This window comes from Macaca thibetana, chromosome 16, assembly GCF_024542745.1.
Source record: "Macaca thibetana thibetana isolate TM-01 chromosome 16, ASM2454274v1, whole genome shotgun sequence".
NCBI lineage: Eukaryota > Metazoa > Chordata > Mammalia > Primates > Cercopithecidae > Macaca > Macaca thibetana.
Genome location: NC_065593.1, coordinates 10,844,638 through 10,871,267, shown reverse-complemented (window position 1 = coordinate 10,871,267; position 26,630 = coordinate 10,844,638). Strand labels below are relative to the sequence as shown.

The window sequence follows — 26,630 nt, the reverse complement described above, 5'->3', positions numbered from 1 at the left end:
ATGAAGAAAATCAATAATTTCATTGACAGAAACTAGCTATGTTTTGTCAAGTAAGGTTTACCAAATATTCTATGTTTTGTGTGCCTGTGGTATACCTTTAGGTTCACCTACTTCCCATAGGGACGCATATAGTGGTACTTACCGGGGTCAGCCTAGCTGCTCTCTATCATGTCTTAATATTGGTGACTAAGCACTTTTCTGTAAAATGTAACCAAACTGTTGAGATGTTTTTCTTTTCTCAGTACTTCTAAAGACAAATTGCCATAGAGGGGAAAAAGAGACTCACAAGATTTTGGCAGATAAATTTTTTATCTCCAAAAGTCATAAGTACAAAATGGAGTGACAAAGATTTTCACATTTTGTGCATTTCTTTGGTCACCTTTCAGCAGTTGGATAAATTACTCTTCACTTATGATTTTTGTGTGAACCTCCCGGCTCTTCACCCGGAGCTTGTTGACCTGGGACTCAGCAATGTCAGCCCGTTCCTCGGCCTCCTCCAGCTCGTGCTGGATCTTGCGGAATTTGGAGAGGTTGACATTGGATTGTTCCTCCTGTGAATGGAAATCCATTTATGAGGAAGAAAAGTTCAGAATTTTTCAGAAATTCAATGGCTCTTGACTTTCCTTTTTGCTTAAAAATGAATCACTCTAGCAGATCTTTTAAGAAACCTAGAGAAGTGCTCTTGAATTTGTATTTTTATTTTTTTGCATTAGCTTCTTGAACTCGTAGATAACAAGGAAGGACAGGTGACATTTGTATCTGAACTTTTAGAACAGCAAAACATCCTGGAGCTACTACTAAATATCCCAGGTGTCCAGCTTTGTTTTTTTTTTTTGTTTCGTTTTGTGTTGTGTTGTTTTTCAGAATCCTGAGAATGGAACCAAACCTTTTAAGAATGCAAGTATGCAACCAAACCTTTTAAGAATGCAAGTATGCAATCTATACCAAACCAAACCATTAGGCTTGAATATAAGTTATTGCCATGTGAATATAAATTATTGCCGCTTAAGTTTAGAAACTAAGCAAGAAGTTTGTTTCTTAAAATAGTCTGAGCTGTCTCTGATTATACTCAAATATATAGCAGAGAATTTGAACAGGTCAGTTCTAGTTTAGTCTCTGGTAATCATTCTTATTTAAAAGTCTCAGTGAGAACCTCTAAAATGTGGCATTCAAATTTAGAACAGACATAAAGCTTAGAATCATTAAATAGTATAGCTTGAGAAAAAACCTCAGCTTTTCCTCTTACAGATGAGGAAAGCAGGAACTGAAGAAAGATTAAGCAATTTGTCCAAGGTATGGACAGTTGTGTGTATGTGTGTGTGCGTGCGCGTGCATGTGTGTCCGCATACACACATGTGTTTGTTTTCTCTCCCTCCCTCATTCCCCTCCATCCCCATCTTTCTCTCTCTCTTACCTTAGATGTCAGGGGTAAAATAAAAACCCTCAATGAACAGAGGAACTCATTTGTGATATATAACTATGCATATTTATATGTAGGAAATTGATACTATTTGATTATTAGTCCAGATGAATCATGGGATAGGGAAATGAGATAAAGTGGAGTGTTAAGAATCTACTGATTTGAACATAACCAAGACCTTCTGAGTTTCAGAATCTTATATTTAATGATTTACTTGACATGTTCACTTGTGTATATATGGTATTATGTATCTAAAACAGAATTCCTGTTTCTTTCTTGCCCTGCAAATCTGTTCTTCCCTTTGTTCCCCACTTAAGTGTTACATCATCCACCTGATTACTCAAATCATAAACTTGATAAATTACTCTTAATTGCCTTCTTTCATCTCCCAAGTGCAACCTACTAGCAATCTTGTAGTTTCTACCTCCAAAATATGTCCTGAATCTCTCCACTTCTCTCTGTTCCACTTTCTTTTCCAAGCCACAGAACTAACCCGAAAAGCTTCCTAACATGTCTCTCTGCACCCACTTGTGTTACCCAATAACCCATTCTTTACATAGTAGCCCGAATACTGTCTTTAAAAAATATAGATCAGGTAATGACTGACCCACATTAAAACCCTCCCTGGCTTCCCAGTACCTTGCTGTACTGAGAATAAAATCCAGACTTCTTACCATGGCCTGGAAGACCCTATGAGCTGCCTCCTGCCTGGCTTTCCAGCCCCAGCTGTGGTATTGCCTCCTTTTTTTTGTCTACTTCTTGAGCCAGACTCTTTTCCACTCAAAAGCTTTGCCTTTGCTCTTCCCCATCTCTAGAACATCTTCTGCTGGCTTGTCAGGCGGTTGGTTTTACCTTAGCTTTGGACCTCCATGTAGTCATTTGTTTTCCTTTGATCCTTCCTCATTTTACTCATCTTTTCTTTTGTTGCTTTAACTAAACTGGCCTGGTCATGTCTGAGAAAAATCACCCCAAGGGGTTGTGAACTCACCGCTTCCTCAGCTTGTCTCTTGTAGGCTTTCACCTTTGCTTGCAATTTGTCCACCAGGTCCTGGAGCCTGAGAATATTCTTGCGGTCTTCCTCAGTCTGAAATAATATTTTCAAGAGTAAGTTTCTTGAAAGTACAAATATCACATTTTGTCATACATATGGCTTTTAATCCCATGTAGACTAAAGTGAAAACTTAGGCCATTTTCCTTACTTGGTAACTGAGTTCCTTCACTTTTCTCTCATGTTTGCGTAGACCCTTGACGGCTTCAACATTGCGCTTCTGTTCACTTTCAACTTCACCTTCAAGTTCACGAACCTACAAGAAGATGGACATTTTAAGGACATTCACTTGACGAATTTTTACTTCTTCATATGACACACATACTTCTTTTACTCTGCTTTGTATGTAGTTTTTAATGCCCTAGTTCAGTTTTCCTTATTATGAGCTTTTGGGCATGACGGAATAGCTCTCCCTCATCTCGGTATGCCCCACATCATCTAGTAGTGCTAGGTATTCAGAATCATGCGTTGGATTGGAATGAGATAGGAATACGCGCTGATTAGGAGACCCACCCTGGCCTCCAGTTTCTGGATCTGCTTCTTCCCGCCCTTCAGGGCCAGCTGCTCAGCCTCATCCAGACGGTGCTGCAGGTCCTTCACTGTCTGTTCCAGGTTCTTCTTCATCCGCTCCAGATGGGCACTGGTGTCCTGTTCCTTCTTCAGCTCCTCAGCCATCATGGCAGCCTAATTAGCAGTAAAACAGACTGGGTTAAGACAGCTAAGACAGCAAATTAAGATTCAAGTTTGACCACCACTGTGTTACCCTTCACTCACATCAGTGATGGCCTTCTTGGCCTTCTCTTCTGCATTGCGGGCTTCCTGGACGATGTCTTCCATCTCTCCCTGGATTTGGGAAATGTCTGTCTCCAGCTTCTTCTTGGTGTTGATCAGGCTGGTGTTCTGTTTAAAATGTGAAATTTAGAAATATTAGGCACATGAGAGAAAAATTAGGAAGCCTGATGTTCTAATGAACCCATAAACTAATTAACTAAATGAATTCATTAATATTCCTCCTTGTTTCGTAAATTATCTAAGTTGATATATGTTTAAAAGACGATCAACTATGGATGTTATAGTTCAGATAAACAAAAATATAGATAATCAAAAAATAAAATATTTTAAACTTTATCCTTCATGAGATCTTATAAATAGATTACTTAATAGTACCAAGATTTCAGCAAGAATGTCATTTTCATACCCTTATATTTTTTACTATTCTGTTATTACATGCACCTGGGTGTGCAGGAGCTGAACACGCTCACTGGCATCCAGGAGCTCCTGTTCTGCGATTTTCCTGCTCCTCTCTGTCTGCTCCAGAGTGGCCCGCAGCTCCTCGATCTCAGCCTGCAGCAGGTTGGCTCTGCGCTCCACCATGGCCAGCTGCTCCTTCAGGTCCTCCTGGGTCCGGAGAGCGTCATCCAGGTGGAGCTGGGTATCCTGTGAAACAAACCGTCATTGAGACACCATGTATTCAGAGTTGCAGGCACCCCAATTGTCCTGGGACCATCTCTTAGACATATTTACCTTGAGGATGCCTTGGGTGTTCCTGTAGTTCCTCAGGGCCTCGGCAGCCATGCGGTTGGCATGGTTCAGCTGGATTTCCATTTCATTGAGGTCTCCCTCCATCTTCTTCTTGAGCCTGATGGCATCATTCCTGCTCCTGATCTCAGCATCCAGCGTGCTCTGCATGGACTCCACAATTCTAATGTGGTTTCTCTTTAGCTGGTCAATTTCCTCATCTTTTTCAGCAATTTTCCTATCAATCTCAGACTTGACTTGGTTCAACTCAAGCTGGATGCGCAGGATCTTTCCCTCTTCATGTTCAAGAGATGCCTTAATGACAGCAAGAGGTGACATTAGTAGGGTAATGGAAGTGTGTAGTATTCTAGAGATAAGAATGATTTATCCTTCATGAAACCTTATTTATAAATAGATTTCTAAATAGTAGTAAGATTTAAGCAAGAGTGTCATTTTCATGCCCTTGCATTTTTTTACTATTCTCTAACACACACACAGTTTCTGCCTTTGTGCTGCCATCATACATTTTTATTTTGTTGTTATAGAAATTTCTACAAATTATTGAACGTTATTATTGGTTTTATATGCTTCTATCTCCCTAGGTAAGTTGTGTCCTTGAAAACAGGGCCTTTAACTGATTCATCTTTGTTTGTTCAGCGTCTAGCACAGTTCTTGACATATGGTTATGTTGGTTGTATGCATGGTCAGTTCTCTATTCTCATCCCTAGTACATGGAGCAAAAAATATTTTTCATTTCTTTTGATTCACCATTCCTTGCATTTAATAGAGCCCAATTCCTCTTGTAATTGTTTTAGAGTATGCAATAAAATGCTTACCTCTGCCTCCTCTAAAGCAGCCTGAAGTTCAGACTTTTCTTGCTCAACTTGCTTCTTTACTTTTTCCAGTTCATGGATACGCTTTCCTCCTTCTGCAATCTGTTCGGTGAGATCAGAAATCTCCTCTATTGGTGAACAAAAAATATAGAAATTTGTTCATCGATGGAAAAGAGTCTTTCAAATCTTTTATTGTTAAAGAAAAGGTAAAATGTGCTCACGTTGCAAATTCTTATTTTCCCGCTTCAAGGTTTCAAGTTGGTCTAAGGATTCCTCATAAGCATTCTTAATCTTGAATAGTTCTGTGCTGAGGGAGCGGGACTCCTTTTGAGAAGCTTCAAGTTCAGCATGAGTTTCTTCACACTTCTGTTTCCATTCTGACAGGATCTGAAGGTCAAGGAATGGACAAGAAATTTAGTGGAGAAAATTTGATGAGATAAAAACCATCTATTCTAGCAACTCTGAGTTGAGGTGTTCTGGGACTGAAAAAAAAAATTACAAGTGAGAAGAATAGAAACCACAGCAGCACCTCCCCTCTCCACAGACAGCTGCTGATGGGTCGAGAGCCACTGAGGACAGCCCTCAGATGGTTTGAATTGGGCACACTGAAGGCAGTAGGCTATTGTTAATTCTATGTTGAAAGTTGAAGCAAAAACTGGAGAAAATACCTTATCGAAGTTCCTTTGCTTTTTGTCCAGGGCGGCACAGGCAGCATTTGTCCTCTCAACATCAATCATGAGGTCCTCAACTTCATTCTGGAGCCTCTGCTTCGTCTTCTCAAGGGAAGCACATTTGGCATTCACAGCTTCTACATGTTCCTCAGCATCCTGCAGACGCTGAGCCAGCTTCTTCCTAAAAAGTGAAATATGGACAATAAAAGTGAATGGCTGTCAACTGAATTGGGTGTTTCAAAGTGGGTACAAGAGAGTGAATTCCACAATCAGACTTCTTTAATACTTTGCTTCTCAAGCTTGTTTTGTAGGTCCAGTTCTATATTAACGCATTCCCATTATCCTACCACCAAATACTGAAAACAACTCTAATTTTGGTATTGCCATACTTCATAGAGTGGCTTTAGGGCCATCCATGACAAGCATGAGCTAACATTTTACCCTTCCAGGTAGCTGTCTTATTCCTCTTCTGTAGAATATTAATATCTACCTTGAATTACTGCTTTGTATGTCTGTGTCTCCATATAATTTTAATCCCCAGAGGGAGAGTCTGTACCGTACTGATCTTTGTATTCTTGTAGGCTGTCCAACATATTAAGGGCTCAAATGTTGGATACATTGAATTCAAATGAAATATATTTGATTTCGTCTGTCTAATTATGTCCCTTATTTGTGCTAGCTTTTAATTAATCCATAAATAATAAAGAAGCCTTCCCACATCGATATAAATTTTGCATTGAGAACTCCTCTCAGAATCTCTTCTAAGGCATCTACCAAAACATTAATTCCAACAACAAGGCTGTATATGGTCCCAGAATGTTTTTTCCCTAGTTTTTCATATGTTTTGGGAGCAAGGAAACTGTTTGCCCTTATAGTTCCATTTTAACTAAGTCTGGAACATACTTGGCCTCCTCCAGCTCCTCTGTCCGCTGGATGGCGTCTGTCTCGTATTTGGTCCTCCACTGGGCAACCTCACTGTTGGCCTTGGACATTGCTCTCTGTAGCTCAGCCTTGGCTTCCTGCTCCTCCTCATACTGTTCCCGCAGCAGGTCACAGTCGTGGCGGGAGGACTGCAGGGCGTGTGCCAGGGCACTCTTGGCCTGAGAACATAGAGGTTGGTGACTTAATTTTATATATTTAAAGTGATGTTTGATTCCTGATCTCCTATAGGCCACCAGAAGAAAGTCTGTAAAAGTAAGTGAAAAACAAACAACTACAAGAACAATAATGACAAGAACGACAACAAGTGGAACTTACCTTTATCTCCTCTTCAAGTTGCCTTTTCAGTTCCTCAATCTGTTGTGTAAAAGCTTGTTTGCCCCTCGAGAGCTGGGAAACTAATGAATCCTTTTCATCTAGCTGGCGTGAAAATTCACCTATAAAAGACCCAGGTCCGGAAAACTCAACCTTACTTTGGAAATTAAAACTCTAAAATAAAAACTTGAGCAGGGAAAGGGAGCCAAGTCTGAAACTCAATGGAGGGCATGGGTGACAACAAACCACCAACATCCGCTTTAACGCCGATAAGCAAATCCATGTAAAAATTAGAAGCATGGAGAAATTTGAGGCAGATTACATGCTTGTGTACGGCACAAAAGATTTCAAGAGATATTTATGATTATTTGATCATAGTCAGAATTGACGAAGAAATGTGAAAAAAGTGTAAATCAAGCCAACAAAATATTCCAGTACTTTTTATTTTATGTAAGGCAATAATGTTGACTAATTTGCCTTCCATTGAAAGTTGGTTGAAACAAAGGATTTATACTGTGGAAAATAAGAGACTTTGGGCAATTTCTTCTGTAAGTAGAAGTGATAGTCAAAAGAAATTCTGGAAGGATTTTTATATTAAGAAATGATTAAGTGGTCTCCCATCCCCAGAATGAATTGGTTTCTGGATAAGTACTTTCCAAACTAAATGGCATTTACACATGTCTTTAATTTTTTAAGCACCATAATGCAGAAAATACACTATATTATGTTAGAAAGGTAGGAAAACTTTTCCACACCATTTTTAAACTAGTTATCTTGAACTCTATCTCTTTGGCATTTAATAAGGATTATCTTTTTTTTTAAACACCACTGACTTAGGAGGAATAAACATGTATTGAGGAAGAGAAACTACAAGGAACATTTTGACTCCTTGAGGATATAGTTTTTCTTTTTCATGAAGTGTACTGACCACCTTTTAACAAAAATAAAAAAAACTTATTCTGAACTTTGTTATAGAAAGAACGTATTTGAATACCAAAGATGTAGAGTGATTTTCCAACACTTTAACCTGCCTGTTACTTTAATAGCCTAAATTACCCATAAAACAATTTCCATCTTGTTATCTGTACTTGGGGAGATAGAACTTTGGTAGAAAGTTGGACAGGTCAGTAGGAGGAGGAATAAATGCAGAAACTTTCCAATTTCTCTAATCAAAAATCTACAAATCTTACTTGAATGCTTCTCAGTTGGGTTGTGGTCTTGAATATTTCCCTACTTAACCATGTTAGTTACCAGTAATTGGCAAGACTTCAGGAAAAAGACTGGAGTAAACATTCTTGGACAAGTCGCTTCATCACCACCATAATCCGCTGTCTTTAAAATGGGGATAGTATTACACAGACTAATGAGGAAAATAAAGTAACACATAGCTTGTGAAAGCATTTTGAAAAGTGAAAAGAGGTACTGTAAGGATACACTTTGTTTTTGATAACTTTCTGATTAAAGCCAAATCTTCCTTAAAGTCTTCAAAACTAAAAGGGCCTGATTCTATTTCTCTCTCTCTCTCTCTCTAGATATATGTGTGTATATATATATCTTTCATATATATACACATATATTTCTCTCATATATATGAAAGAAAGCAACCTCATGCCAGTGGTCAATAATGTTTTCATATTAGTGGGGATCTCCCAGGGAGGTAGTATATGACCTCAAGTAACTAAATGCAGTTTCTCAGCAGATCGCACATGCAGGGTGAATTCATCATTCAAGGTCAGTACTGGTAAATGGCCCACCTGATTCTGCCTGCAGGCGCGCTCTCTGCGCTGTGAGGTCATTGATCAGCCGCTGCTGCTCCTCTTCCTTGGTCTTAATTTCACTCAGTTGATCTTCTAGAGCGCGGCACATCTTTTCAAGGTTTCCCTGCATTCAAAAAGTGGTAGAAGGCATCTCAAGTCAGTAGTTGGACCAAAGAAAGTTTCAGTAATCTAAACATTCCATAGGAGCTGCAGTACTCATTTATTCTGAGAAGAAACTATCTTTACAAACAAAACCAGCAAAGGTCTTAGATTGTGATGGAAAGACTAATACATAGTCCAAGCATACTGCCACTGAATTGCTAATCTAACTACTTTACTAAATTGTACTATCCATGATATGAATAAAAGGGCACCTGATTTAGTTCATGAGATGTTTTTGAGATACAAATCATATTTGTGCTGAAGGGAAAAACAAAAAAACCAAATAATGCATGTGAAGTGTTGATTGTACCTTGGCTTTGGAGACGGTCTCCATGTTACCAGCAAGGTCATCGATCTCCATCTTCATCTCACTCTTCTCCTTCTCCAGCTTCTGCTTCACCCGCTGCAGGTTGTCAATCTGCTCCCCAAGCTCGGCCACACTGTCTGCGTGCTTCTTCCTCAGGGTGGCCGCCGTGGCTTCGTGCTGCAGAGTGGCCTCCTCCAGGTCCCTGCGCATTTTCTGGAACTCAGCCTCCCGCTTCTTGTTCATCTCAATCTGGGCTGAAGTGGCCCCACCGGCTTCTTCCAGCCTCTCGCTGATCTCCTCCAGTTCCCTGGAGAGGTCAGAGCGCTGCTTCTCTGCTTTGGCCCGGGAGGCCCTCTCTGCCTCGATTTCCTCCTCCAGTTCCTCAATACGGGCCTGGAAATGGTGAAAAATATTAATATAAACTCAACTTCTTGGTGTCAGTAACTTTTGGATGTTGAATTAGCCTGGTGAAAATCATTTAACGTACTTGTAACTCCTTGATTTTCTTCTGCAGCTGCATTGCAAGGGCTTGTTCATCTTCAATCTTGCTTTGCAGACTGCTCATTTCAAACTCTTTCCTATTAGAAAAGCACTTTATGTCAGTCTCAGAAACATTAAGAGTAATTTCCCCCCAAAACTCTTGTCCTGAAACTGCTTACTTTTTAAGCTTTTCGTCAAGTTGTTGTTTGTCATTTTCTATATCCATTGTGGATTCTTGAGCCAATTTTAGGTCTCCCTCTAGTTTTCTCTTTGCTCTTTCTAGATCCATCCGGATTTTCTTTTCTTGTTCCAAAGATCCTTCAAGCTAAAAGTTAAGAATATGGTTCTCAGAAGGGTACCACCTTTTGTCCCAGATTAAATTTTTCAACATTATATCTATTCAGCGAACTATTTTTTCTATGAATTAGGCAGATTTGTCCCATTGATTCCATTCTCCTTGGTATTTACCTAGTCGAAAGAGTCATCATTTAAAAGGTAAAATATGCCTCTTTGTCACATTGTTACAATAAGTTACTAGTGAGACATTATGCTTTCTGCATCTCCCCACTGGAATCCAATACTTTTCCAGCTGGGATGGACACCATGCTAATACTTCCAAACCATGACTTTTTTAATGTCTCCCTTACTCAGGCATTTTCAGTGGGTTCTTCATCTTCCACATTCCTAATTCTGAGTGTCCTTTGTTTCTGTGAGAGAAAACCTTATTGATCATTACAACTTCTTTGCTGTTGCTATGCTGCCTGCTTAAAACACCCCCCCTCTTCTGTAACTGCACATAGCCACTCGTCTTTCAAGCCCAGCTAAAGACCTGCTTTGCTTGTATAGCTTTTCTTTGTGAACACGTTAAGCCTCCTTTCCCTCAATTCTTTTACCCATATTGTCTATTATTCACAGTTAACTTTCTTTATTGATTTTAACAACTTTCTTGTGTGTACATCTTAGTCCTTGTAATAGGGATGGTATTCCATATTCCTCATTCATAGGAGGTACTTGATAAATACTCACTACGTCATAAAAACACAAACTCACGCTTACTTAGTTTGTTACAAAATTTTTAAAAAATCGTCTTTATATAATGTTAAGCTTACGTCATCCACTTGTTGTTCAAGTTTGATTTTAGCTTTGGTCAGGGTGTTGACTTTGTCCTCCTCTGCCTGCAGGTCATCCAGGGTCTGCTGGTGGGCCTCCTGGAGAGCCTTCTTCTCCTTGGTCAGCTTAGCGATGGTTTCGTCCAGACCTGCCATCTCTTCTGTGAGGTTTTTCACCTACAAAAGTGAAGAAAGCAGCTTAGTTGTTCTAAAGCAGCTGAGTTGGGTGGCAGAACCTCTATACAGTATTGTAGAATATGATTGATACCTTGTTCTCTGTGGCATGTTTCTCCTTCTCAACCTTGGCGAGTGTCAGCTCAAGGTCATCAATGTCTTTCTTGAGTTCTGAACATTCATCCTCCAGTTTCCTCTTCTTGGCTGTCAGCTCAGCATTGATCTCTTCCTCATCCTCAGCTCTTTCAGTCACCTCTTTGATTTTGGCCTCTAGCTGGATTTTGGTTTTGATCAGCTGGTCACACCTTTCCTCTGCATCAGCCAAGCTGTCAGCTTCCTGAGAAGAGGTAATAGATACTTACAGATTTTAGTTTCCTAGACATGTTCAGATTTTATTAATATTTTGAAACCAAACAAGTGAATTGTTTTAAGGCTTCAGGTTAATTTTTATTAGCTTTCTACCATTCAGCAAATATTTATTGGGCACTTATGAGTCTGGTGATAAAAAAAGGAACTTAAGTCATGGTTCCTGGTGAAATTATGTTACAATTATATTTGCTATAACATATATAATGTGTTGCTATATAATTTCAGGTCAGCCAATTTTCTTTTTTTAATATTTATTTTCAGGAGCATTCAATATATGAAAAACCAATAGACAGAAGGATTGGGTTTCTAGCAGGTTGCTAGGAGAGAGGGGTACTATCAGAAAAGTTCCTTAAAAGGAAGAAGTGTCATCCAGTGACAGAGTAGCTTGGAACTAAAGGAACACCTGGAAGCACCAAAGGGAATGGAACATGTTCAAGGTGATGCTTAGAGAAGTAGCAAGCATATTTCTCATGAGAAGAAATAGGAGTTGGGATAAACTGTGAGGGAAGGACCATGTCTCTCATTCAAACTTACATCCCTGTCTGGAACTTCACCCAATATTTATTAGTGGATAGTTGATAGAATATTATTAAGCAGAGGTTATATAATACTATCCTCAAAGGAGAGGAGTATTCTTGGATAGATTATCTCCTGTTTCTTGAAGGCATGATGAACCACTCCTCAGTGTGGAAAACCCTGATCTATACAAAGTACAGGAAAGTCACAGTGCCAACCTAGGTCTTCGCAATTCATCATTCTTCAGATTTTCTAAATATGTGTCCCAAACTTGTAGGCACAATGGGACTAGTCCATTCCCTTTCTGAATTCAGAGAACTGGGAGGGTAACTTTTAATGTTTCTGCTGTTGGTTTTGGTGGCAGCAATTGAACTGTCTTGTTATTTGGGTTACAAAAATGGGTTAGGTAGTGGCTCTTGAGCAAATATTTCTTCCCAAGCCTCTGGATAGTTACTGGGACATTAGAATGAGAATATCTACCCTGTCTCTCATACTTTGCATAAAAATAGGCATTATCTATGGAAGACATTGCCATTATCCTTACGAGAAAGCATTGCCATTATCCTTGCCATAATCCTACTCTTTCAGGTACTAAAAAGTTTCTAAAAATAAAGTGGAGCAGAAAGTTGCTCGGGGATTGTAGATACAAAATTCAGAATATTAATTTCAAGTTAATGCATTTTCATCAAAATCTCCTTCCTCTTCACTGACAATATTTTTCTTTTTCACAGCTCTTGCTTGCATTTTTCAGTAGGGAGAATTTAGGGAACAAAGCTCACTTTATTTCCTGTTCACATTCTGCTATGGAAAACAACAGAGGGGAAGGAAAAATGCTTTTATTTTTCCCTTCTTGACAGCAAAGAATCCTACCACAGTGATTTTTAGTAATATTGTGTATGGAATTTCATAGAACATTCTAAGGAGTTGTGGATTATTAAAGATTCATAACCTGTCCCTTATTTAGTGGAATCTAGACCTCTCCTTAGTGACCACTGAGCTGAAGTTTTAGCATCAGATTGCAGGAAATGACTTCTGGATACTCACAGCTTGAACTTGGAGTTGCAAGTCATTTTTTTCTTGCATCAGAGCAACCATTTTTTCTTCCAGCTCTTTTCTTTTGGCCTCAGCTTTTGCAAGGCTTTCTTTCGTTTTCTCAAATTCTTCCTTCATGTTGGCCATCTCCTTCTCTGTCTCTGCACTCTTGAGGAGGGGTTTGATCTTGAAATACAGCTTCATCCAGGGCCAGTGCTTCACATTCATGAAAGCACGGATATTGTACTGGATGCAGAAGATGGACTCTCTGTCATAGGAACAGAAATGTTCAAATCAGATTATAATAAGAAGCAGAATTAAAAGGCCTAGGATGATGAGGTTAAGTAAATAATTCTTTACTTAATACCTTCTTTCCACCATTTTCTGGTACTCCACTCTTGCCAAGAACCCTCTACACATGGCCTGGGTTCGGGTAATCAGCTGGGCCAGCTTCTCATCTCTCATCTCCTCTAGGAGCCCCAGAAGACCAGCTTTGAAAAAGACCTATGTGTGGGAAGAATTTCAGATCAGAAAATTTACATAAAATTCAAAGGGACAGGGGTAACGTCAGGTAGGATTTACAGAATATTACCTTGGTGTGCCCAAATTTATACTGGGTGTGGTCAACATCAATGGACCCAAGGAGCTTCTCAGAAGCCTTCTTGCTATCGATGAATTGTCCTTCAGGGATAGCACTTGCATTTAATACCTTGTATCTGTTTAAGCCAGGCAAAAAAAATGATATGGCTGTTGTCACAGACAAGAAATCTTCCTGTCTGGCTATAGAAACAACATAGCCACTGGGTAATCTGAAATAAACAAGAACTCATATCTACCCCTTTATCTATCCTCTGTATATTCAAAAGACTTCAGATTTTTCTTATGTCAATATGAAGTTTGTTAAGTGAGTTTATCTTCTCTTCAATTTTAAGAGGAGGTATAAAGGGTTCTTTCATTGAAAAATGTTTAAGAAGTAATAAAAACCTTAAAATAATATACAGCAAAAATGTCTGACCTCTGTTTGAAGTCTGCATAAAGGATTCTGCTCGGGAATCCTTTCCTACAGATGCGGATGCCTTCCAGCACCCCGTTACACCTCAGCTGGTGCAGGACAAGCTCATGCTCCATGGCACCTAAAAGAATGAATCCACATGCCATACTTCCTGGTCTATTGCACACACGCTGGAGCTTGTCTGGATATCAGAAATGTCTTACCAGGAGTTTTAGTTTCATTGGGGATGATGCACCGCACAAAGTGGGGGTGAGTGCTCCTCAAGTTGGTCATCAGCTTATTCAGATTCTCCTGTGGAACCATGTGAGTTTACATTTTTAAAAGTGTACTGTTTTCTACATTCATATTTACAGACATAATCATTGTGATCTATGATACTGGTTTAATTCTTACGAATAGTATCCAGATGAAAATTTTCAAAGAGTTATCTCTGGAATTTCCACATTCCCAATATGTCCTCCTATTTTCTGTTGGTGTGCATTAGAAACATAGATTTCTACTAGCTGTTGAAGTGACTGTTCACTGCTGTTGAATTTCCTAGTATATGTTTTAAATTCACTATGACACTCTAAATACATGGAAATACTCTACCCATTCTCTTTTTGCCTAGATACATGGTCTGATTTTACTACTAATCAATGCCTTCCTCTCATTCTCCCACTTTTTTCTTTTTCTTTTCTTTTTCTTTTTTTTTTTTCTTCTGAGACAGAGTCTTGCTCTGTTGCCCAGGCTGGAGTACAGTGGTGCAATCTTGGCTCACTGCAACCTCTGCCTCTCGGGTTCAAGCAATTCTCCTGCCTCAGCCTCCTGAGTAGCTGGGATTACAGGCACACGCCACCACCCCCAGCTAATTTTTGTATTTTTGGTAGAGACGGGGTTTCACCATGTTGGCCAGGCTGGTCTCGAACTCCTGACCTCAAGTGGTCCACCCGCCTCAGCCTCCCAAAGTGTTGGGATTACAGGCGTGAGCCATGGCGCCCAGTCACACCCACTTCTTTCTTTACCTGACTTTCACTTGTATCTGTGTGTCTATCACATGCTTATTCTTTGCCATAGATACAGAGCTGTATCTTCCTGCTTATTCCACAGAAAGTGGCCTTTATTAATGCCTATTCTGGGAATTGATAGAAAACTGACAGCCATGTTACCAAGTGTGTAAAGTTTTCCATCTTTTGGAAATCCTGGTTTTTCCAAATATCTACAGCATCAGTTATTAGAGATGGAATCAGAAATGGGATTGCCAAAAGAAAAATAGACTTTCCTTTTTTTCCTTGAGATGGAGTCTTGCTTTGTCGCCCAGGCTAGAGTGCAGTGACATGATCTCAACTCACTGCATCCTCCGTCTCCTGGGTTCAAGCGATTCTCATGCCTCAGCCCCCTGAGTAGCTGGGATTACAGGCGTGCACCACCATGCCCGGCTAATTTTTATATTTTTAGTAGAGACGGGGTTTCATCATGTTGGCCAGGCTAGTCTCAAACTCCTGGCCCCAAGTGATCTGCCTGCCTTGGCTTCTCAAATTGCTGGGATTCCAGGCATGAGCAACTGTACTCGGCCGTATTTTTTTTTTCAAGTGCTATTTTTTTTTTTATGACATCTGGTTTCTTATTTCCTTCTTTTGACGGGGGCTCCAATTCCCACCACTGTTCTATCTTTAGCTTTCAAAATCTACTCATTTCTGTTCTATACCAATATATCTTTAAGCACCTAAATCACTTGGAGGCTCCCAAAGCCTCAAGCAAATCTCAGCTTTACTTAGTCCTATCCCAGTGGAGTCTTTTAAGTGTTAAATGACCTCATTCTCAGGCCCCAGAATTGAATTTTGCTGTCTGATACTGACTTCTGCAATTCACTTTCATCTCCCCTGACTCCTGTGTCTTCTGAATAGTGAAGTGTGTCTTCCAAACTATCCCCAAGCTCCCTAAAACTCAGTTTTACCACTACCAGCTGAACTATCTCATTGAGTCACATCCAGTTCTAGAATCCTTGAAAGATTAGTTTTTCCCCCACACCATAGAATACATTTAATATCCTAAATCTAATTAGACAGAGAAAATGAAGTTTGTACCCTGAAGAGAGCAGACACGGTCTGGAAAGAAGAACCCTTCTTCTTACCACCTTTCTTTCCACCAGCCTCTAAGGGGAAAAAAAAGAAGCAATCATAGGACGGCCTTTCTCTGGTTATGGTTTTTGTTGTTTGTTTTGTCTTTTTTTTTTTTTTTTCCTGAGACACTGGAGTGCAGTGGCGTGATCTTGGCTCACTGCAACCTCCACCTCCCGGGTTCAAGTGATTCTCCTGCCTCAGCCTCCCGAGTAGCTGGGATTATAGGCACCTGCCACCACACCCGGCTAATTTTTGTATTTTTGGTAGAGATGGGGTTTTGCTATGTTGACCAGGCTGGTCTTGAACTCCTGACCTCAGGTGATCTACCCACCTTGGCCTCCCAAGATGCTGGGATTATGGGCACCGCATCCGACCTCTGGTTATGTTTTATATATTAGGTAAAAGATTAATTATATTGATAATTACCTGCTTCTGCTGCCGTTGCCCCAGTAAAGAGGAGAGCCAGAGTCTTCATTGCAGACTTCTGGTACAGCCCCACCACAGTCTCATTCAGGGGGTCCTTGTTCTTGTCGAGCCAGCCGGCAATGTTGTAGTCCACGGTGCCGGCGTAGTGAATCAGAGAGAAGTGAGCCTCAGGCTTGCCTTTGGCAGGCTTGGGCTTCTGGAAGTTATTGGATTTTCCAAGATGTTGTTCATACAGCTTGTTCTTGAAGGAGGTGTCTGTTGCCTTGGGGAACATGCACTCCTCTTCCAGGATGGAGAAGATGCCCATAGGCTGGAAGCATGAAAAGAAAGAAATGCCACTTGAATTCTGTCTGCTTATAGAAATAACACGTGACATTAATAATGATCCCATCTGAATCAATTCACCATTTAATTCTACAGAGTTAATGAAAACTCATTCCTTTGGTCAAAAGTTGTTAACTTAACAAATATTTATTGGGTGCTGATCAGGAGCCACGTGCTGTGTCAGGCTCTGGGATATGATAGAGTAAGACAGATGAGGGCTGTGCTCCTGTGGAGTTTGTGTCTTTACCCCAGAGACCTTAGAGCAATATTTCTCCAAGTGTGACTTGCAAATTAGCTGCATCAGAATCACTTGTTCAAAATGAGGATTCCGATGTTTCATCCTACACTTACCAGAAAGTATTTCTAGGGGTGAGATGAGGGAAACCTGCAACTGTACATTCTTGGTGAGTCTTTCACATACTGGATTTTAAAAGCCTCTGCTTTAATGCACAGTAGTAGAAATTCATACTTCTAATGCAGTAATGATGACTTTAGGATGACAAAAAAGTAAAAACTATTCTAGTCAGTGCACCTTTTGTAAGGACTGATGACTTTAAATGTAAGACTTTGTATTGCAAACTGTGGGTAAGTGTTGAGTTCGGACTCTATAGAAAATATTTAATCTCCTTTTATCAGAATATCTACCTCAGAGTTGGCAAAATAAGGAATTTTCCTCATGTTTTTCACAAGTAGAAATATTTAGCCATTGCCTATATCATCAAGATTTTATGATTTTCTTTTAAATACTGTACAGCAGTATGATCTGTGGTCTGTAAAAAGCAAGCCAACCTTCTCGATGAGCTCGATGCAGGCAGCCAGGTCCATCCCGAAGTCAATGAACTCCCACTCGATACCTTCCTTCTTGTACTCCTCCTGCTCCAGCACGAACATGTGGTGGTTGAAAAACTGTTGCAGTTTCTCGTTGGTGAAGTTGATGCACAGCTGCTCCAGGCTGTTGAACTAAATAAGTGGAAAATACAAATTAGCCTTCCATTTATAATGAAATCTTCTCTTTGAAAGTGGTGTTTTTTTAGTTAGCCAAATTGCCCTCTTAGGATGGTATCGTTTTATCCTGCCTATACCTACGCAATGAAGTTTTTGCTGCTGTTAGCATACTTGTTAAAATTGTCTCTTCAACACCCGTCAAACAAGCTCTGAATGATGCTTTCCTATGCAATAAAAAAAAGTTGTTTGGAGCTGGAGGCCGTTATTCTTAGCAAACTAACGCAGGAACGGAAAACCAAATACTGCATGTTCTCACATATAACTGGGAGCTAAATGATGAGAACACATGGACATATAGAGGGAAACAACACACAATGGGGCCTATTGGAGGGTGGAGAGTGGGAGGAGGGAGAGGATCAGAAAAAAATAACTCATGCATACTAGGCTTAATGCGTGGGCAACACAGCTTACCTATGTCACAAACCTGCACATGTACCACTGAACTTAAAAGTTTTTTTGAAAAGGTTGTTTGGTTTTTACAGTATTTGTTTTAGTTGGTTAGAGGTTTCTTAATGATTTATTATTATGTTGTAAACTAGCTAAGTTTGTTAGATCTGAGCCATTATGGTCTGTATGTTGTCCTTAATATTAAAATTTCAACAGCTAATATTTGGTGAACATGTACTCTACAGTAGACACTATGCTAAGTGCCTTGTATAAGTGACTGCATTTAATCCTCACAGCTACCTTTGTATGGTGGTATCATTTGCTCATTTCATGGATGAGGAAACACTATTAGAGAGGCTAAGTAACTTGTGTAAGACCATGGCAGTAAGGGTCATGGCAGAAACCCCAACATTTTGATACCAGAGCCAGTGTTTGTAACTACTCTCAGAACTTGAGTAGGCCTTCCCTGCTTTATTATTCAGGACACTTACATAGAAACACAATTGAGGATGCCCTTGTTTAAAGGCACTATCACCATACAGAAAAGTCAAAGGAGCTCTACAAGGGGGAAGCTTGTAAGCTTAGTCAAGAGATAGGCTGCCTTGTCAGCAACTGCAGAAACATAATTCAGATACCCAATGTGACCTACTCTGGGACCCACAGTTCACAGGGGCAGAGTATTGAGTGAAAAACTTTGTAGAAAGTCTGTGTGTGGGTACATCTGAGTATGTCCATCAGGAACTCAGCTGTAAAGAAGACTTGAGTTTTGGCAAGCATATGCTAAGTCAAGAAGCCAGTCACAAATACCACATATTATCTGATTCCATTATATGATGTGTGCAGAACAGCCAAATCCAGAGACAGAAAGTGGATTAGGGGTTTCTGTGGCCTAGGGGGAGGACAAAATGGAATTTCCTGTTGGGGTGATGAAAATGTTCTGAAATTGTTGTGATGATAGCAGGTACCTGTGAATATACTAAAAACCATTGAATTTTATACTTTAAATAGGTGAATTGTATGATATATCTCGATAAAGCTGTTACTTAAAAAAAAAAAAAAAAAAAAAGCTCAAAATGATTGCAAGTACCCTGTCATTAGTTTTCTTATTTTAAAAAGTGTGATTTGCTTTTTCTGTTCCTGCTTGATGACAGATTATTCCTTTCTTCCCACGTTGGCTTGGAAATGTCTGGAAGTGCCTCCATTTCTAAAATTTCATCCAGTTTCAATCAGTCCATACATAGACAAAAGTTTGGAAGTGCAACCTCTAAATGAGACACATCCAAGATACTGCTGTCAAGTGGAGGATTTCCTAAGCTGTGTAACAGATACTCTGTTAGGCAGACAAATTTGAGTTTATTTATGGTGCCATGTCTATACTCAATACCTGGGTGTTGCAGAGGTTCTCCTAATAATTAAACACATTTCATTTCTCAGCAAACAGAATCTCAAAGTCTTTCTTTTAAAGACGTTGTCTTCTCCACTGCCATCTTTGATTCTATTGTTGCCCTCACTATCTTACTGTTTACTGAGTGCTGCCTGCATGCTTGGGGACTGTGTTAAGGGCTGAAAATTCAGAAATCTTGAAACTAGCAGACAGATCTCAGAAGTGAGTCTGTGATCTGGAATGCTAAGTGCTTTACCTACCGGTCCTAGTTGAATTTTCCCAATGATCAATCGGGTACCATTTGCCATTATTACACAGCTAGTAATTGGCAGAGCAGGAGTTTGAATACAGGTCTGTCTCATTCCAAAGTTCATTTCCTTTCATGGTCTTTTGGTGCTCTTTCATGTGTCAGTTAAGTTTATAGTGCAGCTATTTTTCATAGACCCTTTCCATAAGTGACTACAGTCATGCTATAAGACTGCAGCAAAAAGCTTGCTTGTTGGAAACTTTTTTTGGTACAATTTTTCTGCTAACTCACATCAAAGATCTCGAAGCCAGCAATGTCCAAGACCCCGATGAAGTACTGCCTGGGCTGCTTGGTGTCCAGCTGCTGGTTGATGCGGGTGACCATCCACAGGAACATCTTCTCGTAGACGGCTTTGGCCAGAGCACCCACCGCATTGTACACCTTCACAGATAAAGTTTGTTGGTGTTGTTAAAGGCATGTCATGAAGGCCTGGGATGTGTGTGATTCATTGAGGTCATGTACTTACCTGCTGCACAGTTTGACCTTTGGTGACAAACTCATTGCCGACCTTGACCCTAGGGTAGCAGAGGGCTTTGAGCAGATCTGCAGAGTTCAGATTTTGGAGATAGGCTGCCTTGTCAGCAACTGCAGAAACATAATTCAGATACCTAATATGACCTACTCTGGGACCCACAGTTCAAAGGGGCAGAGTATTGAGTGAATAACTTTGTAGAAAGTCTGTGTATGGGTACATCTGAGTATGTCCATCAGGAGCTCAACTGTAAAGAAGACTTGAGTTTTGGAATGGACGTTTTTGCCTATATTCTCTCATTAAACCCAGATGGAGATTCATTTGGTACCTTCAGTGCCATCTGGCTCAGCTTGCTCCTCGCGCTGCTTTTGCTTGAATTTCATGTTCCCATAATGCATCACAGCCCCTGTGAGCTTATAGATGGACACTCTTTCGTCTGACGTGAAGCCCAGAATTTCAATGGCACTCTACCAGGAGAGATGAGAAGACAAAGATTAGGGCACAAGAGAATTTATACTGTATCCTTTACACACATATAGACGGCTATTATTGCCATTCCCATGCATAATGGATTTTAAATGAAAATTCATGTATAACTTACATCTGTAGCCATCAACTCTTCTTGGTCATCAATGCTGGGCACTGTGATCTCCCCTTGACTGACGAAGGCATAGTCATATGGGTTGGTGGTGATCAGGAGCATTTCTGGGTCACAGAATTCAGGGCATTTGTTTTACATTAGAAGATAGTACAGTGACAATCTTCTAGCTGTGAATTTAAGTTATTTCTTACCAATTAGATCTGGCTTCTTGTTAGACATGATCTGGTAAAAAATATGATAGCTTCTTTCAGCCTTTAGCTGGAAAGTAACTCTGGACTTCTCCAGAAGATCTGCAACAGAGAGTAGACATCAGATTACGGGGGAAAATTACACAGTGTCCTGGAGTGATTTGGGGAGTTGGGATCATTAGCTAAATCTCATTGGCCTCTTGAGATTTCAGCTGAATGTTCCTGTGAAGTACCACATATTGTGTCTCTACAAACACAATTGCAGTTCCTCCTACCGTCTGGGAAAAAAGTGAAATATGCTTGGATCAAGACATTCACTTCACATACAGAAGATCCTTGACATTTGGAATATAATCGAGTCCTGAGACTCCCTCTGCAGCATCCTGTTGCCATATAATAGAGGGACTACTAAAAGCAACAGTATTAAAGCTCAGGCTGGGAAGAAATCACATATCCTCAATCCCTGGACAACTTGTTTACTCCTAGTGTTAGTCTTTTCTTAAAAAAAAAATTTGAAATCATTCTGGGGCTGGAATACTTTGGACATGCCCAGCAGTTCCTGGCAGTTCCCACAGAAGCGTTACCTCATGACTGGAGTGGGTAAAGCACACTGTGGGCTGTGGATAAGACTGACATTAACCACAGGCATGTTTGGCAGCAGACTGGTGCTTTACAAGCTCCATATTCAGCAGGAGCTGCAAAGTGTTCCTCCAAACCAATATTTGCCATTCTTGGATTCTATTTAGGAGGTCCTGTTACTCACATGTTTCAATATCAGCAGAAGCCAGTTTCCCTGTGGTACCGAAGTGGATCCTGATGAATTTACCCTTGTAAGGAAAAAAGATGTTGTTATACCCAAAACTTGAAGTACATAGTAGGGATGCCATTGAAATAATTCAGACATGCTTTCTCTGGCATCTAAAGGCAGAGAAGACCCTTCGGCAACCAAGAGACTTACAAAGCGAGAGGAGTTGTCATTCCTCACGGTCTTGGCGTTGCCAAAGGCCTCCAGTAGGGGGTTGGCACTGATGATTTGATCTTCCAGAGTCCCCTGCAAAGGCAAGAGCAGTCCTTGCATCTGGGGCTTGGGAAATTTCCTACCCGAGAGTCCCAACAGAGCCTGGATTGTGACTGTGACAATCAGACTCACCTGCATTTTGCCAGAAGTAACTTCTTCCTTCTTCTTCTCCCCAGTAACTGCAATTGTTGCAAAGTACTGGATGACACGCTTGGTGTTCACAGTCTTCCCTGCACCAGATTCTCCGCTGTCAAAGGCCAACCACATGAGAAATTAAGCACTGCGACAAATGAAACTACAACTACCTCATGCCTTTGTCTTTATATCTCTATCAGAGAGCCTTTTACATCTTTCTTTTCAGCCTACATATAGCTCATATTATTTCTAGTGCTTTGCACTGACAAGAAGTAGAAAAGATCAGTCATTATTCATTTAACACGTATTTCTTGAGTGTTTATAATGTGTCAGCTTTTTTTTTCTGGGTGCGGAGACCTGGGCTTGAAGGGTCTGAAAAGCAGCTACTCAGCACCTCTGTAGTGAATGGAGCAGTTGGTAGGAAACTCTATGAAACGTGCATGTGTTTTTCCATTTCCTCGTACTAGAGACATGGCTCAAGGGTGGTCTTTGAAGGAACAGACATTCTCTAAGTGGGCCTTAAAAATGAACCGCTAGTAATATTTCCAAACTGCTGTACCTTTCGAATGCTGTATGCTGCTCATTGCACTCTACTGGGTTCCAGCCAAGCTCATTTTACACTTTCTACTCACCACAAAGTTCTGTGGAACTTTCAAGCCTGAACTAGCAAATGAGGTGATTTAGAACATTATTATTTTACATTCTAATGCAATGTAAACCTTATAATAAAGCTAAACCTATATCTAGTTCCAGGTTGATCATTCACTGCTTTAGTAGGGAGCATTAACTAATTTCTTCTTTCAGTTTGTCATTTTTCCAGTGAGAATAAACTGCCAATAAATCTCAGAATAGGAATACGTACGTGATCAAGATAGACTGATTCTCCCGATCTAGAAGAAAAACAGTGGACAATCAGCATATGTATCAGTTATACAAACAAAACTTTCTATAGGGAAACAGAGCATTTGAGTATAAGTGTCATGTATTCAATGGGGTTTTTCAATATATTGTGGTAAAGTTATGGTATTATATTTAAGCCTCTTAAAATGGGGGAAGAGACACATAAAAATGTCATATCTTAAATTCCTTAAGTTAATACAGAAAGAAAGTGTGTCCTGTTGGTTTAATATAAAGAGCAGTATTCTCCAAAGCTAGGTACATTCCTTAGTTGTCATCTGTAGATTTCAATAGCATGCTGTCTGCTGATTAGTGCATATAGCTGAAAAATGCATAATATGCTAAAGGCTTGAACTGTCATTTAATAGATTGAAATACTGTTAAGCCATGATTGAGATTTTGTTTCTAAGACAAACAGAAAATATTTAGTGTCTTTTGGCCACCGACTATAGCCCTGACTTCGATCAGCCCTCCCAAAAGTGTACCATGGTGTTAAAGAAAGATGAGGTAAGAGAGGATGCCTCAGTCAAAATAAAATCTTTCTAAGGCAGGAAAACAGTTTCTGTTCATATGTATGTAACTCCAAAACATCATCTTCATTCAAAGGATATCATCTCTGAGATGTACTCTGATGACTTTAAAGAGATGACAGTACTTGTAAAAGTATCTAATTTATAATTAACAAGAAACTGAGGCACCAAAAGGATTGAACTCCTATTTTTCATTTCTTTCAGATAATATATGATTTATATGATTCAGTTGTTACTTAATCTTGGCTCTTATTACTTAAATATATAAAATAAATTGTGTATTTCCAAGCAAGGAGACCATACACAAATTCAACTTAATGGGATGGAGCAATAGCATGGCCTAGTAAAGTCAGGGAGGTGTAATCAGGAGAGCAGAGTTTTAATACCAGCTTTGACAGTATGTACTTCTCTGTGCTTTAGTCACCTCTGCTGAACAACTAGGGGGGTGGATTGGGTTTTTTTCTAAAGGTCTTTTTTTAGTTCTAACATTTTGTGATTATGGGTGGTAAAATAATTCATATGAAAACCAGCTGAGCCACTCACCAGTCAGCATGAACTGATAGGCATTGTCAGAGATGGAGAAGATGTGGGGCGGGGCCTCCTGGCGCTTTTTGCCTCGGTAGGCTGTCACCACCTCTGCATTATACACTGGCAACCACTTGTAGGGGTTGACGGTGACACAGAACAGGCCTGAGTAGGTCTGCATCCAAAAAAAGGGGGGGAACAGAATTATTTGATGGGGACCTTAATCATCTACTACTTTTCAAAAACTATTAACTACTCTCATGAGTAGAAGGCCGTGAGAAAGAACTCACGTAGATCATCCAGGCTGCATAGCGCTCTTTGAGGTTGTACAGCACAGCAGGTTCATGCAGGTGAGTCATCATGGCCATGTCCTCGATCTTGTCATATTTGGGAGGGTTCATGGGGAAGACTTGGTCGTCTTTCACCGTTACGGTCTGTCCAGTCAAACAAGAGAGGCCAGATCAAAACATAAGTGTCTGCTAACTTAACCCGAAATGAGGCAGAGTCTAATCAGCTCCAGATGTTTTTACTCACAGCTCCAGCTTCGGTCTTGGCTGTCACCTTCCCCCCTTCCCTGCTCTGCACTGTTGCTTTCACAAAGGACTCCTTGGGGTCCACCACGAAGACTGATGTCTTGGCATCAAAAGGCTTGTTCTGAGCTTCAATTCGCTCCTTTTCAGACTTTCGGAGGAAAGGAGCAGCCTCCCCAAAAACGGCCATCTCAGAGTCGGAACTCATGGCTGCAGGTTACTGATGGCAGCCCAGTTAAGGACCCTGGCTGGCAGAGGAAGAAAAGAAATTGTAGAAATTAAGAAACTGGACCATTAGCTTCACATTTAAAACTTTTTTTAAAAGTTTACCGACCAGTTGAATGCTTCGTATTGCATTGGGTATGACCACCTCCCTGGCTTGGTTGAGGATGAAATGTCAGTCTCTTTGTTCTGTGCCAGTGCTGACAGATACTTAATCATGCATTTGGAAAGAGATTGTTGTTTCTGGCTCACCTATCGCAGTCTTTTAGCTGCTTTCTCTGTTTCATTTGTTATGTATATTATTCTTTATAAGCTGTCTATCATTGGCTTATGGAGAACATAAAGCTGTAATGGTGGCAGGATAGTCTCTAGTTCTTTCACTTATAGTTTTTTATCTTCCCAACTGGATTATAAGCACCTTGCAGGCAGGGAGTTCTCTTCTTTTTATGGTATCCTTCACACCTCTTAGAACACATGCTGGACACAGAGAAGGGCTCAAAGCTGGCTTGGTGAATTAAAAGAACAATAGGAATATGTTGCTATAATTTTAGGAACTACTCTGTACATGATGGAAATATTTTCATTATAAACTTGGGAGTTACAAAGACTTCCTAATATACTGGAAAGCAGAAATGCATGGATCTTTGTTTTGCATGGTTAAAAAATATTCTATTATCTATCAGTTTCTGTTGTCTCTGTATAATAATTTTGACAAACTCAGCTTCTTCCCTGGTCTTTAGCATTTCTCAAATATTTATTATAAAACATTACCTATGTTTTCTTGCTTTATTGTTAACATTTTTATAACAATTTCACAAGACTTGTTCTTTTCAGGATCCCATTAACTAGCATTCATTAATGCTGTCAATAATCCTGATGTATATTCTACTTTGTAATAATAAAAGTACCTTTTCCAGGAAAGCTCATTTGGATACATTTTTCACATTTTTCCCATTGAAACTATGTTGACTCTGATAACACAATTAAAATGCTTGCTGAATATGCTCACAATCATGTTTCATATTGTGTGTGTGTATATGTGTGTGTGTGTGTGTGTGTGTATATATTCGTTAATTTTTATTTTACAGATTGTGAAACAACATGCAGATTTAAGCAACTTTTCCAAGGCAAAGATTCAGACCATTCTATTTATCCATTTAGACATCATCTCTCATAGTTTTTTATATTTATAGGGCTGAGGAAAAGCCATAGTATAGAAAATTTAGATTTTCTCGATAATTGAGTAACACTTTGAAATGTTACATTGCATGTTGTTGTAATGCAATCATTTAAAAGATAAACTACAATGCTGGAAATAGTGAATGAAATTCACTATTGTGAATAAAATTCCCAAAGACTCTGAGGAAACATTTTCATATATTGCAAGGGATATGAGTTAATGAGAACCAGTTTCTCAAGTCATTCTCCATTTTTTAAGAGAAGAACGATCAACCATGAAATGGAAATGATTTTTTTTATCACTCCCCTCATCCCGCCCCCTACCACTTCCAAACCACTGCAGAAGATTCCTTGTGCTTTGTGAGCAATGAGAAAAAAAAAAAAAATCAGAATCTTACCGTAGAGATGCGACCTTAAAGTGGATCAGAACTGTAAGAAAAAGAGCAAATCTCTTCTGATTAAATTATAACAATTCCCAATTGTAGAATAATTCTTAACTGAGAACCAGGAAATGACTGGGAAGACTACAACATCTAATTAAAATTGCTAAAGAGTAAGCTGGTGCTTCACTGGCAGGGCTGCCAGGGGCAGTGGGAGCCAGGATGTGTGGCATGCGCGGGGGCAGCCAGACATCCCTTACCGTCCTCCAGACAGAACCCTGTCCTCACACACACTTACCTTGAAGCTTTAAGAGGAGAGACAAGTCATACTCATTCCAAGGGTACTTTTATAGGCT

At 39.9% G+C, this 26,630-nt stretch overlaps 1 protein-coding gene and 1 long non-coding RNA gene across 2 annotated transcripts in view; one reads left to right on the top strand and one right to left on the bottom strand.

The window, feature by feature from the left end:
* The window catches only part of LOC126939842 (uncharacterized), a 175,368-nt gene that overhangs the window by 108,822 nt on the left and 39,916 nt on the right, over positions 1 to 26,630 (top strand). The window lies entirely within an intron of this gene.
* On the bottom strand, positions 291 to 26,630 carry LOC126939645 (myosin-1). Its single transcript, XM_050765184.1, has 40 exons — positions 26,573 to 26,630; positions 26,293 to 26,323; positions 24,498 to 24,741; positions 24,254 to 24,397; positions 23,982 to 24,138; positions 22,874 to 22,901; positions 22,009 to 22,123; positions 21,817 to 21,909; positions 21,622 to 21,685; positions 20,862 to 20,960; positions 20,671 to 20,774; positions 20,398 to 20,536; positions 20,064 to 20,182; positions 19,829 to 19,978; positions 17,304 to 17,474; positions 16,191 to 16,500; positions 15,729 to 15,796; positions 13,866 to 13,953; positions 13,666 to 13,783; positions 13,243 to 13,366; positions 13,018 to 13,154; positions 12,663 to 12,918; positions 10,828 to 11,070; positions 10,560 to 10,736; positions 9,630 to 9,775; positions 9,458 to 9,548; positions 8,974 to 9,363; positions 8,499 to 8,625; positions 6,748 to 6,866; positions 6,394 to 6,590; positions 5,488 to 5,671; positions 5,041 to 5,206; positions 4,823 to 4,947; positions 3,993 to 4,301; positions 3,702 to 3,905; positions 3,243 to 3,368; positions 2,982 to 3,152; positions 2,620 to 2,724; positions 2,409 to 2,504; positions 291 to 551 (listed from the first exon to the last, which is right to left on the bottom strand). Exons 3-40 carry the CDS (start codon positions 24,699 to 24,701, stop codon positions 399 to 401), a joined length of 5,817 nt encoding a protein of 1,938 aa, XP_050621141.1. The 5' UTR covers positions 24,702 to 24,741; positions 26,293 to 26,323; positions 26,573 to 26,630; the 3' UTR covers positions 291 to 398.